We start from the raw sequence: 16,186 nt of genomic DNA on the forward strand, positions 1-16,186 counted from the left end.
GCCAACTGGCAATGCTACAAATAAGGGGATCTCCCACCCCCTGGAGAGCCAGTTAAATGGTTCCACATTTACCAGCACGTGACTGGTCATCACCGTTAAGTCCTAAACTGGGGGATCCCAAGGACTGGGGACCCCACCTGACTCCTCTCTGTGCCCAGCAGAGCCAGGCACCGAAGTCAGTTGGCTTTAAACTGGGGGAGGACCTGGGGTCTGGAGAGGGGATGTCCAGTGTGAGACCACCACTGAGGCCGCCAGTGGGAAGGCAGGTGGCAGAAGAGAAGAAGTGAGGAAAGGACCCTAGTGTGTGTGTGGGTGGAGGGATGAGAGGTTCCTGGGCTGTATCTGCATCTTCCACACACACAATAGGGCACAGCTAACAGGTAACAAGACCTTTACTATAAGTTACACCCTCAAACTGGCTCCCAGCCCAGGGGAGCCTCCAGACGGGCATGTGACCTCAATTTCCAGATGTTCATCTCTTGGACTGGGCGTTCTCTTTGGAGATGAGTCCACTGTGGCAACCAGACCTGCCCCAGATGCCCTGCAAGGACCTCTGGCTCAGCCCTGACTCCTTACCAGGGTCTTCTGGTTAACCTGTGACTCCCCACTCAGGGAGCTCAGGCCCAGACTTGGCTGCGTGACCTTGGTAAGTCACTTTCCTCTCTGAGCCTGTTTCTCCATTTGACTTGATTAAGCTGGGCTCCAGCCTAAGTACCTTGGCAGGCATGGCCAGCTATTCATGTGGGAGTCAGGCCAGGGGCCGCACTGGTCCTGAACGCTTCCCTTTCTTGAAACCTTATTCCCCAACTTACACATACAACGGGTGACTGGGGGCCGTGGGGACCATTGAGCTCTGGGGACCATAGAGAATGTCCTGAGTCCCTCCCAAATGACAGAGCATTGGGATCACGGCTCCCTTGACCATCCAGCATGAGTCATGCTGGTCCATATCTGGGGAGACCGTCCCATTTGAACAAGTCCTAGTGCCTATGGCACCCCCCTATAAACCTGCTCAGGCCCGAGGGGTTCAGGTCCTACAGCTGGATGTCCTTAGTGTTCATACTACCAGCAGGCGTGGACTCTGTCTGCCTAGAGTCCTCACTGCTGGCCAACGCATTTTCTATCCTCTTGATGTCAGTTATGTTAGACCTGCGCAGGCCCAGCCTGCGGTGAGCCTGGGCAGCGGGGATGGGGTCTGTGGGTGGCTTGGCATCACGAGCAAAGCGCACGAGCCTCTGCCCAGCCAGGAAGTAGAGCACAGGGTCAAGGCAACTGTTGGCGCTGGCCAGCGGCCGGGTGATCTTGTAAGCCATGTTGATGGCGTTGAGGGTGTGGCAGCTGAGGTCCAGCGAGCGGAAGTAGTAGTAGAGGGTGCGGGTGACGTGGAAAGGCAGGAAGCAGAGGGCGAAGACAGCCAGGACCACCGCAATGGTGCGCACCGACTTGCGCTTGGCCCGCGGCAGGCCTCCCGTGGTCCCATAGGCTGGCTTCAGCAGCCGCCGGGCCATGAGCACATAACAAACCAGGATGACGGCAAAGGGCACCAGGAAGAGCAGGCCCATCATGACAGAGCTGTAGGCCACGAAGTGGCTGAAGAGCTCGGGGGCCGAGGTGTCATGGCAGGTAATGCGGCCACCGCGTGTGCTGGTGGTGACGAAGTAGAGAACGGGTGCCTGGCAGGCCAGCACCAGCACCCACACGGCGGCTGCCACCCGGCGGGCATAGTGGGACCGGCCCCAGCGCAGCGAGAGGAGTGGGCGTAAGACGCCCAGGCACCGGTGCACGCTGATGCACGTGAGGAAGAGGATGCTGCCGTACAGGTTGGTGTAGAAGAGGAAGCGCACCAGCTTGCAGAGCACCGTGCTGAAGGGCCAGTGGTCGCCGCCGGAGTAGTAATAGACCAGCAGCGGCAGGGAGGCCGCGTACAGGGTGTCCGATACGGCCAGGTGGAACATGTACGTGGTGGAGGCGTTCCAGGTCTTGAGGCGGCACAGGAAGATGTAGAGTGCCACGGCGTTCAGACAGAGCCCCAGCACGCACACCACGCCGTAGGACACGGGCAGCAGCACGTACTTGAAGTTCTCGTTGAAGCGGCACTTGTAGCCCAGCTCATCCCCATCCCAGGTGCCATTCTTGGTGCCATTCCAGAGGCCCAGGCCTGTGGCCATCGCCCTGCAGGGAAAGGAGGGTGGGGAGAAGAGTCGTCAGGGTCACGGCTGGGGGCTCAATGGGGAGGCCTGACACACCTCCCTGACCAGGGTCACAAGGGACCCCAAGTGCCCAGAGTCCCTTGGTTGAGATCTGCCCAACCACACTCAAGGCCTTCAATGCCATCTGACTCGCTCTCTCCTTAGACCCAAAGGACCCAGAACTTTGGAACCCTGGAACCTTGAAAATGCAGGAGATCCATGAAGATCAGGATCATACAATTTTAAAACTTAAGAACACCCTGAGGGCCAGATCCAGCTCACCAGCCTGTGTTTGTAAATAAAGCTTTATTGGAACACAGCCTGACCCATTCGTTTACGAACAATTGACTAGTTGTGATAAAGACCGTATGTTCTGGAAAGCCTAAAATACTCACCATCTGGCCTTTTACAAAAAAAAAGCTTGGCAACCCTGTTTTAGAACCTCAGGAGCACGGAGTCACAGATCCAGGTTTCTGAGCTCTACAACCTGAGGATCTGGGTTGTCCCAGGGAAGGAGCATGTCAGATTCATGGAAAGGGGCCTTCATGGTTGATGAGGCTCCACTGTACGCCAGTGCCCACCACCTGCTGAGGCGTTTCTGGCCAGCGGGCAGCCCACACCTTCCTGGAGGCATTAGAAATTTCTGTCCTTTGGCTCATCTGCCTGCTCTCTGGGGAGGCTCTGGCCCTGTGCCTGGTATTTTGGTATTTGAGGGAGTATTTCCAAGGGTCTCCCTCTTCAGCCACTAATTCATTCGCTCAGTGAGTAGTTTTAATTAATTTGAAAAATTTTTTTTCCTTTTTCTCCCCAAAGCCCCCGGTACATAGTTGTATATTCTTAGTTGTGGGTCCTTCTAGTTGTGGCATGTGGGACGCCGCCTCAGCATGGCTTGAAGAGCGGTGCCATGCCTGCGCCCAGGATTCGAACCGATGAAACACTGGGCCACCTGCAGCGGAGCGCACGAATTTAACCACTTGGCCACAGGGGCCCACCCCTCAGCAAGTAGTTTTTAGAGACTTCTATATACTGGCACTTCCTGCATCTGTAAAGAGGAGTCCTGCTCCCCGGCCTGTGAGGCTACTAGATGGGACTGTGACCCTACTGAAGATTCTGGGGAAGTCTGGGGAGGAGGTGGGAGTGAGGGCGGAGGGGAGCTTCTTTTGTGGGGCAAATTCAGCTTCTGCAGGCCCACCCAGCTTCTCTTCACACAGCGTCACCATCCTGACGTTCCCCTACCTTGTCCCTACTGGGCGTATAACACACCCGTGGGGCCTCACTGCCCAGCAGACAGCACCAGGGGGACAGGCTGTTCACCGTCCACCTCTCCCCACCCCCACCAATGTGACCAATGAGAGCTCTCTCTCAGCTGGGACGCAGGGGACAGATATCCCAGTCTGGAGGGCAAAGATGTGCCCAAAGACCCCAGGAGGAAGGTGGAAATCCTAGCTGGAGTCCCAGGTAGGCAGGTTTGGGACAAACACAAAGACTAACTTATTAACAGTGTGAAGGGGCGGGGGAGCTGACATTTTTCAAACCCCGCTCCTATGTGTGCTTTATAAATGTTACTTCACTCCATCCTTACAAGATGCTCCTGGGAGCCAGGGTATTGTGCCCAGTTTTCTGATAAAGATGCTGAGACACAGATCATTCAAGCAATTTGGCCAAGGTCACACAGCTGAGGACAGGCTGCAATTCCTGTTCAGGTCTGTCCCACAATCTAAGGGGCCACAGGAGGGAGGTAGTGAACTCCCTGCTTACGGGAGTATGCAAGCGGCTCCCTAACAGAGTCTGCAGAAGGGGTCATGTCCTGTGTGTGGGTGTGTCTGAGAGGGCAGACAATGTGTAGTGCTCCCCACCCTGAGAATCTGGGGCTGTACAATTCCCCTCATTCTGGAACCTGGGGTCCTGAGAGGCTGGGACTTGGAGATTCTGCAGAGCCGGCAACGTCCTCTTCCTTAGACCCTGAGCTTCCTGCCCTACCTGGCCTCTCAGCAGTTCAGGGCCCGTGAGGTTGAGATTAGGGGGGGCTGAGGAACACAGCCCCCTTCTTTCCCCAGACCTCACCCCCCACCCCAGATCTTCCTTGTCTCCTGTTGTCAGCAAAGGTACAACAGGAGGAAGGGAGCGTGCACTTGTGAGCTCCCTCCCATGGACACGGTTCCTCCCCATGGAGCCAGCACAGGCCCGGGGTGAGGAGTGAGAAGCTTACATGGTGCCAAGTTGAGAGCGGGCAGGTATGGGGGGCTCTGGCAGGGCCAAGCTGCTGGGACCCCCTTGCTCGGGGCCATGACTCAAGACCCAGCATTAAGCCACTTCCTGCATCCCACCCCTGCCTATGCAGCCCAGCGTCATCTCTACCCTTGCTGCTGGAGCCGCTGCGTCAGCCTCCCTGACTCCAGTCCCTGACTCGCCTGCTTGGAGCCCTCCCTGGCCCCTGCCTGCTCTCAGGAGAAAACCAGCTCCTCAGTCAGGCACTGGAGGTTTTCGCAACCCAGCTCCTGTGACCTGCAGTCTCCTGAATGCGCCCAACACTGTTCCCCTCCCAGACTTAGTTCATCTTGCTCCTTCAGCCTGGAATCCATTCAGGCTCCTCAGCTCTACCTGTTGAAACTACAACTCTTTATCCCTCAGCGCAGCAAACTGCAGTGATAAAGAAGAACCTGGCCTCCGGAGCCAGACGCCTTTGTGTCCTCCCCTGTAAAGGGAGGCGATCAATGGAGCCGACATCATAGGACTGCCGGGAGCATTAGGTGGGTAATTTGTGTAAAATGTCTGGAGCGGGGCCTGGCACACAGCAGGTACACTGTGGCGCTAGCTTCAGGGCTCCGCTCAGATGTGGCCTTTTCCTGAAACCCTTGGGAAGCTCTCTCAGGCCACCGTGGAGGAGTGACAGAAGGTCTTGACTGGAGACTGTGGAGCAGGTGAGTGTGGTGGGCCAGGGGAGTGACCTTAAGGCCCAATCTGGGGCCCGGGTACCTGAGAGGGGAGAGATCTGAGGGCTATTGGGGAGGGAGTCTGGATGGAGGAAGGGCAGGAGAGGGAGGTGGCCGGGATGCCCGGCTCAGGGTTGGGGAAGAGGAGCAGGTGGGGGAGGGGGGAATTCAGTGTCAGACATGGTAAGTGTGGGGTGCCCTGCAGGGGTGTCACGGGATGTGGGATGGGTGAAGGCTGGGACCATCAGATCTGGTGCTTTGGGAGGTGGGCTGGGCATTACCCGCTCACAGGAGCTGCAGGAGGAGTGTAGAGGCCCGAGGGTGAGACTGAGGAGATGTGGAGGGGCCACATTCCCCCCCAGACACCAGCTCTGCCATAGAACGCCGGGTGACATCAGGCATTTCCTGCCGTCCCAAGGAAGGCTCAGACCTCTCACGGGCTGACTCCTCCAGCCTTGGAGAACTGTGGCCCTAAAACTTCCCCCAGGAGGTCCTCTGCCCCACTGGAGACAGAGAGGGTGGCCCTGTCCCTGCTCCATGCTGCGGGCACACACACCCAGTCCCGCCTCCACACTGCTGCTCTGCTCCTGCCCCAGGGCCGAGGCCTCTCCTCAGAGTCGGGGGCGGGGCCCTCATCCTCCCTTCATAGTCCACATCTCATTGCTCTCCTCAAAGAGTTTCTTGCTAATCACTAACTGGAATTTCTGACACTGATGAAACTGGTGGAGACTTCCCCAAGTCTCTCATGAGCCAAAGGAGCTGCCCTTCCCACCTCTTTTGAGATCCCGGACTCCACCCTCCCAGGCCAGCTGGGGACTCCATCGCTGTGGCCCCGACCAGGAGGACCTGCCTGCCCTCTCCCTCCACGGGCTCGTCCACCAACCTCCGAGTACCTCTTTCCTGGCCCCCCTGCCCAGCTTATGGAGACAGCCAAGTCCCCAGCCCTCTCCCTCAGCAGCCCCTCCTCTGGCTTTCCTGACCCTGATGCCCCTGGGGCCCCACCCCCAGCTCCCTGGAGACCAGCTCCCACCTAACTTTGTCCACCATCACTCACCAGTCCCTCTGTGCCGGTTCTGGCTGGCCCTGCCCCGTAGAGCTCCTGATCTGGAGGGAGATGTGAGCCACGTAAAGTGCCCTGCCAGGCTTCCCTGCCTCATGTGCGAGCTGTTTCTTCTGCCTGGAAAGCCTGTCCAGAACCCACCTACACTGCACTCCATCCTGCCCATCCCCAAGGCTCTTCTCAAATGTCACCTCATCTCTGAAGCTCTCCTGGTCCACCCCCCGGGCATTCCTCACACCCTGTTGGTAATTTGTCCTTCCACCCTCTACCCCAATTTATTCCAGGTGCTCCCAGAGGGCCGGGTCCATCTGATTCTTTTCTCTGTCCCTATCATCCAGCAAGAGGCCTGATCCAAGGCAGGTATGACATGAATGAGAGAATGAATGAATGAATGAATGAAGCATGCACAAGAGGCTACTGGAGCCCAGAGGAGGCTAAGCTTTATGACGGTGGCTCTTCTTTCCCTGATTCCTCTGAGGGCCTCCCAGAGGGCAATGACCCTTAAAGATTTCTCGGCTGCTGACCCTAGATGGCCAGGGGTCAACCCAGCCCACCTGAGAGACCTGCTCTTGTCCTAGACAGGCCCTGGACTGTCTCTCTTTGAAGCGCCCTGCCCTTCTCTGGACAGGCCAGGGAAACACCAGGAGAGAGGGAATTAGACCCAGGCATTCTGGAGCCGATCAGCTGTCTGAGCCAGCCACATTCTTTTATCTCACCCATCTCTGGCTCAGATCATGGGTCAGTGTGGGTCAGGAGCTCCTAATCCTGGAGCGCCCCCACCCTCACTGTGTAAGGGCCACGCCTGGGCTGAGCAGCTTCCCTGCAGCATCTTCATTTCATCCCCTACCCTCAGCCCTCAGTACATACAGTCATAGAGGTTAGGCTATTTGCTCAAGGTCACACTGCTAGCAATTGGAAAAACTGGGCTTGACACCCAGGGCCCTCTGGCTCCAACATCTGAATTCATCACAGCCTGGGATGAGGGAGCAGGGCAGGGATCCCCTTGATCTAACCTGGGTTCGGTGTACACACATGCACATGTGCGCCTGCCTGAGCCTCCCCGCCGGTGGACCCTGCCCTCCCACACCCGTACCTGACCAGCCTCTGCTTTCGCTGTCAGGATGCTCAGCACTCGCTCAGGTTCCTCACTCATGAATGCACACGCCTGGATCAGGCTGCAGGGAACTCTGCAGGCAACAGGAAAAACAGGCCCCCTGCCTGGGGCCGCGCCCAGCTTCCAGCCTTTCTCAGGGCAGGCAGTGCCACAGGCTCCTGAGACACAGGGAAGCAGAGAGAGCGCGGGAAGTCATCATGGGACATCATGGGAAGTCAGCCAGGCCTCGCCCTCCCAGGGCCTCACCTGCTCCAACCTCCTCTGCTCTGACCTTGGCCCGAAAGAGGCAGAGAGGTGACCTAGGGTGCTCGTCCCAGCAGGAGTGCCCTCTGCCCATCCACATCCCCAGCCATCCACCCTCAGCTCACACTCTCCAGGGATGGCTGTTCCGAGCCTCCTTCCCTGGGCACCCCCTTGCACAGAAGCGTGGCTCTGCCGGGGGAGATCCCGTGGAGCTGAGCCAAGACACCAGTGCCGCCTCCCTCAGTTCCCGTCTGTGCCTCAGCCCCACAGCAGGAAACAGTCAGTACCCTCCTTGCCCAGTATAGACTTGACAGTAGTTCAGCCAACACGGTTTTGCTCAAGTTAGGTCTCTATCTGGAATATCCTTCCTCCCTACTCCCGCGTCCAGCCATTCCTCCATGGGTGCTGTAAACACCCATGAACACACACAGGCATGGACACTCCTGGACGTCCAGACGCACAGTCACACTCAGATGTACACACAGTGCACACACACAATGCTGGACAGTCAGGGCCTGGGAGAGCCTTTAGAAATCACCTGCACCTGGGGCCGGCCCCGTGGCCAAGTGGTTAAGTTCGCGTGCTCCATTTTGGCGGCCCAGGGTTTCATCTGTTCGCATGCTGGGCGCAGACATGGCACCGCTCATCAAGCTACGCTGACGCGGTGTGCCACATGCCACAACTAGAAGGACCCACAACTAAAATATACAACTGTGTACCGGGGGGCTTTGGGCAAAAGAAAGAAAAAAAAATAAAATCTTTAAAAAAAAAAAAAAGAAATCACTTGCACCAAATTCTCATTTGACAGAGGGGGAAACTGAGGCCCAAGGCCTCATAGTAAGTTAGGGACAGAGCCAAGATCAGAAACCAGGCCTTCCGAATTCTGGCCCAGGCTTTTCTCTTGCCTGAGAGCCCCTCAGTGAGGGGACAGTTACCTGGTGGAGGGACCCCTCTGTGTGGGCGGGTCCCAGCATCCACCAGAACCTTAGACACATCACAGGGGAACAAGAACACCCCCTTCCTTTTCCCATCTGCTTCATTTCCCAACAATGGGGGCATGGGGGCTGAGACAGTCCAGGCCAGGTCCCCAAGCCGGTAGTGCGGTGCAAGTGTGGGGGAAAGTGGGGACAGGGCAGGGGGTGGGGGCGCCTGAAAATGCCCCTGGGCCACTGTTTTCCTGGTGTCCCTTGCCCCAGGAGCCTCAGGCTGACATGGGCCAGCAGCTGGTAGATATTTGCCAGCCTGCTCTAGAGTCTAGCGGCAAGGTGAAAGAAGTTCACCTTTTCACTCTGCTCTACTCAGGGTCACACCGTGTCTTGTCCTCCTTAGGAGATACCTTCACCCAACAGATAAGGTGGAGCACAGCACGTCCTCCAAGCTGCTCTCTGATTTCTAAGACCCATCTTCACCACCCATCCTTCCAGGTTTCAAACTTCCAATAGATCCATGACAACCGCTCCCTTTCCCATCCACGTGAAACCCATCACTCCCCAAGTCCTGTCAGCTCACCCTGAGTGAAGAGGCTCAGACATGCCACTGCTCCCAGCCCGTGGCCTTATGCCTGTGTTTCTCCTCCAGACCACTGCACCAGCCTCCTCAATGGTCTGCTTGTCTCCACCCTACCCTTCCTGTCCATCTTTCATCCTGCAGTCACAAGTCTTCCTAAAACACAAATCTGACCACACATTATGGAGTTCAAAACCTTCCATGGCTCCCTATTGCCCTCAGGCTACATCCAAGCTCCTGAGCCTCGCACTCAAGGTGCTGACTGGTCCCTGCCTCCCCTCCAGACAACTCATCTCTCTGCCTCCACCCTCATCTTCCTGTCTCAAGCACAGCAAAAGCAGTCCCATTGTCATATCTTTGCTTAGGAATACCCTTCCTTATCTTCTAACACACAACAAGAGTTGAGTGCTTTCTCTGTGTCAAGTTCCATGTCAGGGGGCTTCACAGACCTCTTCTCCTTTAATCCTGAGACGCTCAAACAGGCTAAATAACCTCTCCAGGGTCACAAAGCTGGATGGCACAGCAGCCCTGGTCTGTCTGACTTCAGGAGCTAAGCCCCTGACCACTACCTCCTACCTTTCAAAGCCCAGATCCTCTCCTCCAGGAAGCTCCCTGATCAGCCCTCCTTGAGCTCCATGGCTCTGCCTGTCTGGTCAGTTCTCCACGAGAGGGAACAGCCTACTGGCAGCGCCCAGCATCCATCTTCCTGGTATTTCCCCAGTGAGGAGCGGCCATGATGGTTACTGTACCCATCTCCTGGGTAAAACAACTAAGTCCAGAAAGGGTAGCCCAAGGTCTCACCCAAGGTAACGGGTGAGTCAAGGGCAGAGCCCAGCAGACCACCTGCCCCCTTGACCTGGCTCTGCCTCCGCCCCACACTGGGTCTTTCTCCCTGTGGCCCCAGCCTAACGAGCCCAAAGCCAGGAGGAGGGACCGGGGCAGTTCCCAGGCCAGCTGCAGAAGTTCCACGGTGTCTGGATGACATTCCAGGTTCCCCACTAGGGTGGCTCTCGAATGTACGGCCCACTCGCCTACCCACCTGGCTGGCCCTGTCCAGCCTGGCAGGGGAGAGTGACCTGTCACCATTCTCGAAACCCCTGCTGCCTGCCTCTGCTGGGGGTGGGATGCTGAGGAAAAACAGAAGGCCTGGACCTTCCATCGAGGGGCAGGGGAGTGCGCTGGGCAGGTGAGAAATCCCAGTTCTGCCATTGCCAGCTGTGGGAATGAATGGACAAGCCTCAGCTCCACAACTTGAGTCCCAATTTTCTCTCAGTCTAAAGAGAGTACCTGCCCCATAAGATTACTGAGTTAGCTAAAGGAGATCATTTAGACTCATTTTATGAAATGATGAAAAGAGATGCGATTTCTGGAAGTAGAGAAGGCAGCGAGGACAGAGCTATCTGGGAAGACAAGAGGGGCGGGAAACCCACTGGAATTATGGGCAGAGTAGCAAGCTCACAGCCAGACTGACCACAGGTCAAGTTTCTCACACTGAAGGCCATCCTCAGAAGGGAGGGCAGTCCAGGGACCCCCAGCAGGAATTTGACGCCACCACCACACTCTTCAGTCACTCACCCTTTACAGAGGTTGCTATATCTATGTCTGTCCCTGGGGAGGGCACTTGGGGACTCCGAGGTGGGTCAGACCCTTCCATGATCTCAAGGAGCTCACTGAGAAGGGGGGCAGTGGGGGGATGGGAGGAGATCCAGAAATAGGCGATGACAACTCAGGGTGATCAGGACTGAAGGAAGTAGGGTCACCAGGGCTGAAGGAGCCAAGAGGACCCCTACTGGGAACAGGGAGGTAGTCAGGGAAGGCTTCCTGGAGGACAGGACACCTGCATTTTGGAAGATGGGTAGGAGTCAGGCGGGTAGAGAGAGAAGAGGAGCAGAGTGAGCAAAAACCAGGAAGAGAGCTCACAAAGTATGTTTGGGGAGCTGTCAGTCATCCCTATGGCTTGAGTAATGTGGAGGGAAAGGCTGGGTAGGAGGACAGGAAGGATCTTGGAAGTCATCCTCTGCTTCCTCCCAAATGTCCGCCACGGGGCTGAAGGCCAGAAGCCTCCCAGCCTTGCCTGGTGTGCTTTCTGCACCACAAACACTGGGTCTGGCCTGAGAAAACAGCTGAGGGGGTGACCTCAGATATTATCAGCAAGTGCTGTTGCAATGTGAATCCTCTGCAGCCTGCTCCAGGAGGCCCGTGGGCTCTGTAGCCCCTTTCAGAGGCTCTCTCCCTCTTGGGAGCTCTCCGGATCCTGGCTGGGGAGGCCACTCACTGGGAAAGCATCTGAGTGTGCAGATCTCAGATCAGCCAGGCTGGTCCTCCCACCTTACAGATCAGGAGCCCGAGACTCCTTGAGAGGAAGGGCCTTACTCAAGGTCTGGTGTTCTAATTATTCTCAGCGTGGGGTTGAGCAACCCCTCCCCAACTCCAGGGCAGCACCTCAAACTGCCTGTCCTACCTCTGAGCCGGCACGGCCCAGTGCAGCCCGGCACAAAGCTACAGAACCAGTTCAGAACCACAGTGCCCTGGACGCCTCTCTGACCCATCACACCCAAACGCCTCCAGCCAGACTCAAGAGGAAAGAACCCTGGGTTTGGGCTCCAACTCGGAACCACCCATGCTGTGCAATCTTGGTCAAGTCAGCTCTCCCCTCTGAGCCTCAAGTTCTTCGCTGGTCAAACACGGAGAATCATTGCTACACCAGACAGCTCATGAAAAATGAGTAAGACAAGGGGGCAAGTGGGTGCTCCACGGAGCCAGCAAATCACGCCCTGTCCCCATGTGAGGGCTGTGCCCGCCTGTCATGGCAGAGAGACACCAGGACACTTCTCGGAAGGGGCCCTCGTGGGTGACCCAGCAGAGGGGCAGGGGTCATGGTCAGAGCAGTGAGGGAAGGTCCTGGAAGGGGCTGTGATCAGGTCTGAAGAGAAGCTGGAAGGGTCCAGCTTGGGTAGAAAAAGGGACAAAAGTGTAGACTAGGATCCAGTGAGTCTGATTCTGAGCTGTCCCACTCAGTGCTTCTGGGTTCTGATTCCACTGGTTCCGACAATCCAGTTCCACGAGTCTCTGGTTCTGGGACTGATGCTCAGTGTTTCTCCAGTTCTGTCACTTGTTGCTTCTGACAGCCATTGGCTTTGAGATTCTCAGAACCACAGGAGTCTGGACTCCAGAGTAACACAGTCATAAATCACTTTCCCAGGAGCCACAACGTCGGCAAACACTTGTCTACGCCCCCATGTGCCGACCTCAGAGGGACCCTCAAACCCAGACTCAGATCAGACTCAGTCAGGCCCTTGAGGAGCTCCAGTCTGGATGGGGAGAAAGACACAGACATGGACCAAGTCCACTTGGGTGATTAAGCCATGACCAACGGAAGCTCAGGCCCATGGAGCCCAGAGGAACCCCTAACCGGCCTGGGAGGTGGTCGGGGAGCACTTCCTGGAGGAGTCATTTGAGCTGGGACTTGATGGATGATTTGGAGTTTATCAGGTGGATAAAAAAGGTAGGAGGGCATTGAAGGCAGAAGGAGAAGCACGTGCAAAGGCTCAGTGGTATGATGGTGTGGCCTGTCGGGGGAAGGCTAGGGGGACATGTGACGCTGGTGTGGAGGGTTAGGTGGCACAGAATGTGTGGCGGCGCAAGGGACTCAAATGAAAAGGCTTGAATACCAAGTTGAGGAGCCTGGCCTCTATCCTAAGGACAATGGAGAGCCTGCCTCTGCTGGGCCTGGGGTGCTGTGAGGGAAAACAGAGGACCTGGACCCAGAACACCATCAAGGGGCAGGGGAGGGAGCTGGGCAGGTGGGAAATCCCAGTTCTGCCATTCCCAGCTGTGGGACTTTAAGCAGAGAAGGACATGGTTAGAGCTGTCCTTTATGAAGATAGTGCCAGGTGGAAGGTGGATAGGATGGGGGAGTCTAAAGGGAGGGAGACCAAGGAGGAGACTACACACACAATGGTCCAGTGAGAGGAGCTGGTCCCTTGGCCCCAGATTCCCTGTGAGGTGGGAAGCATCCTTGCCAGCCCGCAGCCCAGCCACAGCAAGATTCCTCCTCCCACAAGCTGGGGCTGGGGAAGCCAGGCGCTCACTGGGAAGCCACAGCAACACCAGGAGCTTCCCCGAGGCAGGGGGAGAAGAGAGGGTCACATGTGCCCCAAGAAGCCTGAAGGAGGCCCTCCTCCCACGCCCTAGTGCCCAGGCAGTGTCACTGTCACTGGGTAGAGGGCCAAGGAAGAAGCAGCTGCCCAGGAGGGCCCAGGCTGCCCACCCTCCCAGCAGGGACTCCAGCTATTCACCCTGGCCCAGAAATGACTCAGGCCCAGGGGATGGTGTGACAGAGGAGTGGAGGAACTCCTGGCTCAAGAGCCAACTGTAGCTCTCCGTGGAGCAGGCGCTCCTCTTTCACGCTACGCCCACTTTCACCAGGTTATTCATTTCCCAAGAACTCAGTGGCACCTGCTCTGTGCCCAACCCGTGCTGGGTGATGTGGACAAAGAGAGAACGCAGGCCTGGCCTGGCCTAGTCCTGCAACTGACCTCTACGATGGGTAGAGAGGTCAGGGAGGGCCCCCACTGCCAGCCTCCCCCCAGTCAGGGCCCAGTGGCTAAAAGAGGCCAGCCCTGAGGACACAAAGGCAGCCCAAGAAGGAGGTGTGGGCCAAGGGGTGCACTAGACAGGCCCACAGAAGGCAGTTCGGGGAGAGGAAAGATTTCACCAGGGGCACCTCCATCTCCTCTCACCAGATCAGCGAGGCTGCCCTGGCCCTGTGGGCAGCCTGAGGAGGCAATATCTTATCAGCAGCTGGGTAATCAGGCCACAGGCAAGACCTAAAGACAGGTTTTCAGGGCAGGATTCAAACGTCGTTCAGCCTGAAAGCTAGAAGACTAGGCCTTACTCAGATGGGGCTTCTGTCTTGAACGGGGAAGGATAAGCTGGGGCAGGTAGGCAGGAGTCCCAGCCATTACCTCGGCTACGTGACCTTGGGCAAGCTACTCTCTGAGCCTCCCTCACAGGGTCGGTGGAGGATAAAATGAGGGACGTCTATAAATTGTTACTAGTAAGCCGTCTCTGAAGAGGGGTATGGGGAGAGGAAGGCAGTCAACAGTTAAAATTCCAGCAACGAGCAGGATCGCATGCTATTGTACCCGTGTTCTGGCATAGTCTTCCAAATGCCTTCAAGTCTAGGAGTATCACCCTTCTCCGCTGTGCACTGCCCTTGACAACTTACAAAGCCCCTCCCAGGCCACTATCTTAAGAAGCCTCAGAGCAACCTCGCATTTGAAGAGTCGAGGATCACCATGCCCAACTTACAGACGGCAAAACGGACACCTCCAGGGGCACAGTGGCCTCTCTAAGGGCTACAGCCAGGAAAGAAGCCAAATCAAAGCACTCACGGAGTCACCCAGGAGGCCTTGGTGATGTTCTCGCACTCTTTCAGCTGGTCCTTGGGGATCCAGAAGCCTCAGAGCCCTGTGCACACTGGGCAGAAAGAGGACAGGAGTGGAGGGGCCATGCCTCACCCTGCAGCTCAAGCTTGGCAGCCATTTATGAAGGTCGCCTACTATGATCCACCAACCCCTCTGGCCAGACCCCAGGACAGCCCAACATAGGAGGAACAGGAGAGTGACAAGCCTTCCATGCCAGGGCCTCCCCATGCACACACTCTCAACATGGGACCTTACTGGTTCTAGTCTCCTTTTAGATGGTGGCAGGGCAGGAACTGCCCTGAGGTCACCCAGCAAGTTGGGGGCAGAGCTGAGATGAGATCAATCATAGGTCTCCAGGCTCCCACTAGGGGAAGGAGAGTCCTAAGTGTCCCCAAATTCCTCAGCAGAAGCATCTGAGGGCTCAGGGAAATGTTTGGCCAAGGAGGAAAGGGCTCAGAATTTAAACAACGCCTGGATGGTTCTGGGGTCAATATCACAAATGCCCTGCCCTCCGCGCACTGAGCACTACTCATTTCATTCTCTGCCCTGCAGCCAGAGACATCTTTCTGAAACCTGCTCTGCATGAATCTCCCCTGCTCACAAACCTTCCACGGCTCCCTATTGCCTTCTGGATAAAACCCAAGTTTTCAGCCTGCACAGTCGGGGTCCTGTGGTGTCCCAGGACACACTGTTTTGACAACCTGTGCCACTCGGTCGGATGATCTGGTTCCAGTTTCCCCTCCTTTGTAATAACATGGAGCTCCATTACAGACAGGCCTTCATTGGGGAAGTTGCGGACAGGGGGCAGGGGATATGGGCTGCTGCTGCTCTTTCAGTTCAGCAAAGGCCTGAATAGGGTGCTGGCAACACAGAGGTGAGTGAGACCCAGTTCCTGCCCTCCAGGGAGCCTCCGATCTAGGGGTTGGGAAGGAGGAGGCAGACAGAGACCATGACAGTCCAAGGTAGGACCATGCTGTCAGCACTGGGACTTCCAGAGCCCGGAAGAGGCTCCAACCCAGCTAGGGGATCAAGGAAGGCTTCCCCGAGGAGGGGACATCTGAGCTGGGCCCCAAGGCTGGGTAGTTTTCTAGCAGAGGAAGACGAGAGTAGGACGGCATTTCAGGCAGTGAGCATTGACTATGCAATGGGCAGAAGCAAGAAACTGCCTAGTGTGTGCAGCAGACTACATGCAGTTACCAGAGGATGAAGAGTCAGGCGGGAGAGGTGCCTTGAGGGGTTGGCAAGGACCAGTTCTTGGAAGCCTTGAGTCCCAGGCTAAGAGGTTCGGGGTTGGTCCTGTGGAAGTTTAGCCCAGGGAAGAGAACGTTGGGATTTGGGTTTCAGGAAGCTCCCTCCAGGGACTGACTCCACCCTCACCCCCAAGCTGTGAGCCTGCCCAAGAGGACAGTGGTACTAAACATGACCCACACAGCACCTCCTCAATAGCCCTCAAGTTCCACGTCATTCTTACTCTCCTTTTACAGATGAAGTCACTGAGGCTCAGAGAAGGGATGTTCCCTGCCCAGGGTCACGCAGCAGCCAAGGCAGGATTGGAATATAGGTCTCTGAGTCTCCAGAGAGTTTTTGTGGGCCCTGTTTGCTCAAAGAATCTCCCTTCCCAGCCACTCCCACCCACAGATAACTGAGACTTCACCAGGGCCCCACACTGGCCCTCAAAAGCTCCCCATTATTCTAGCCTAGATCCAAAACAA

The 16,186-nt window shown here is 56.6% G+C and overlaps 1 protein-coding gene across 16 annotated transcripts in view; it reads right to left on the reverse strand.

Moving 5' to 3' along the window:
* Positions 1–374: 374 nt before the first annotated feature.
* P2RY2 (purinergic receptor P2Y2) overlaps positions 375–16,186 on the reverse strand; it is a 33,911-nt gene continuing 18,099 nt past the window's right edge. For 6 of the 16 annotated variants that reach the window (XM_070490761.1, XM_070490763.1, XM_070490759.1 and 3 more), the window contains exons 2-3: positions 7,276–7,454; positions 375–2,172 (exon numbers count right to left, since the gene is read on the reverse strand). In XM_070490761.1, coding sequence (XP_070346862.1) covers positions 1,035–2,168 — 1,134 coding nt within the window. In that variant the 5' untranslated portion in view covers positions 2,169–2,172; positions 7,276–7,454 and the 3' untranslated portion in view covers positions 375–1,034. Of the gene's footprint in view, positions 2,173–7,275; positions 7,455–14,441; positions 14,527–15,671; positions 15,771–16,186 lie in introns of all 16 variants that reach the window. The other 10 variants (XM_070490751.1, XM_070490752.1, XM_070490754.1 and 7 more) reach the window with 6 other exon arrangements.

The sequence above is a fragment of the Equus asinus genome, chromosome 20 (assembly GCF_041296235.1).
Source record: "Equus asinus isolate D_3611 breed Donkey chromosome 20, EquAss-T2T_v2, whole genome shotgun sequence".
In the NCBI taxonomy this organism is placed as follows: domain Eukaryota; kingdom Metazoa; phylum Chordata; class Mammalia; order Perissodactyla; family Equidae; genus Equus; species Equus asinus.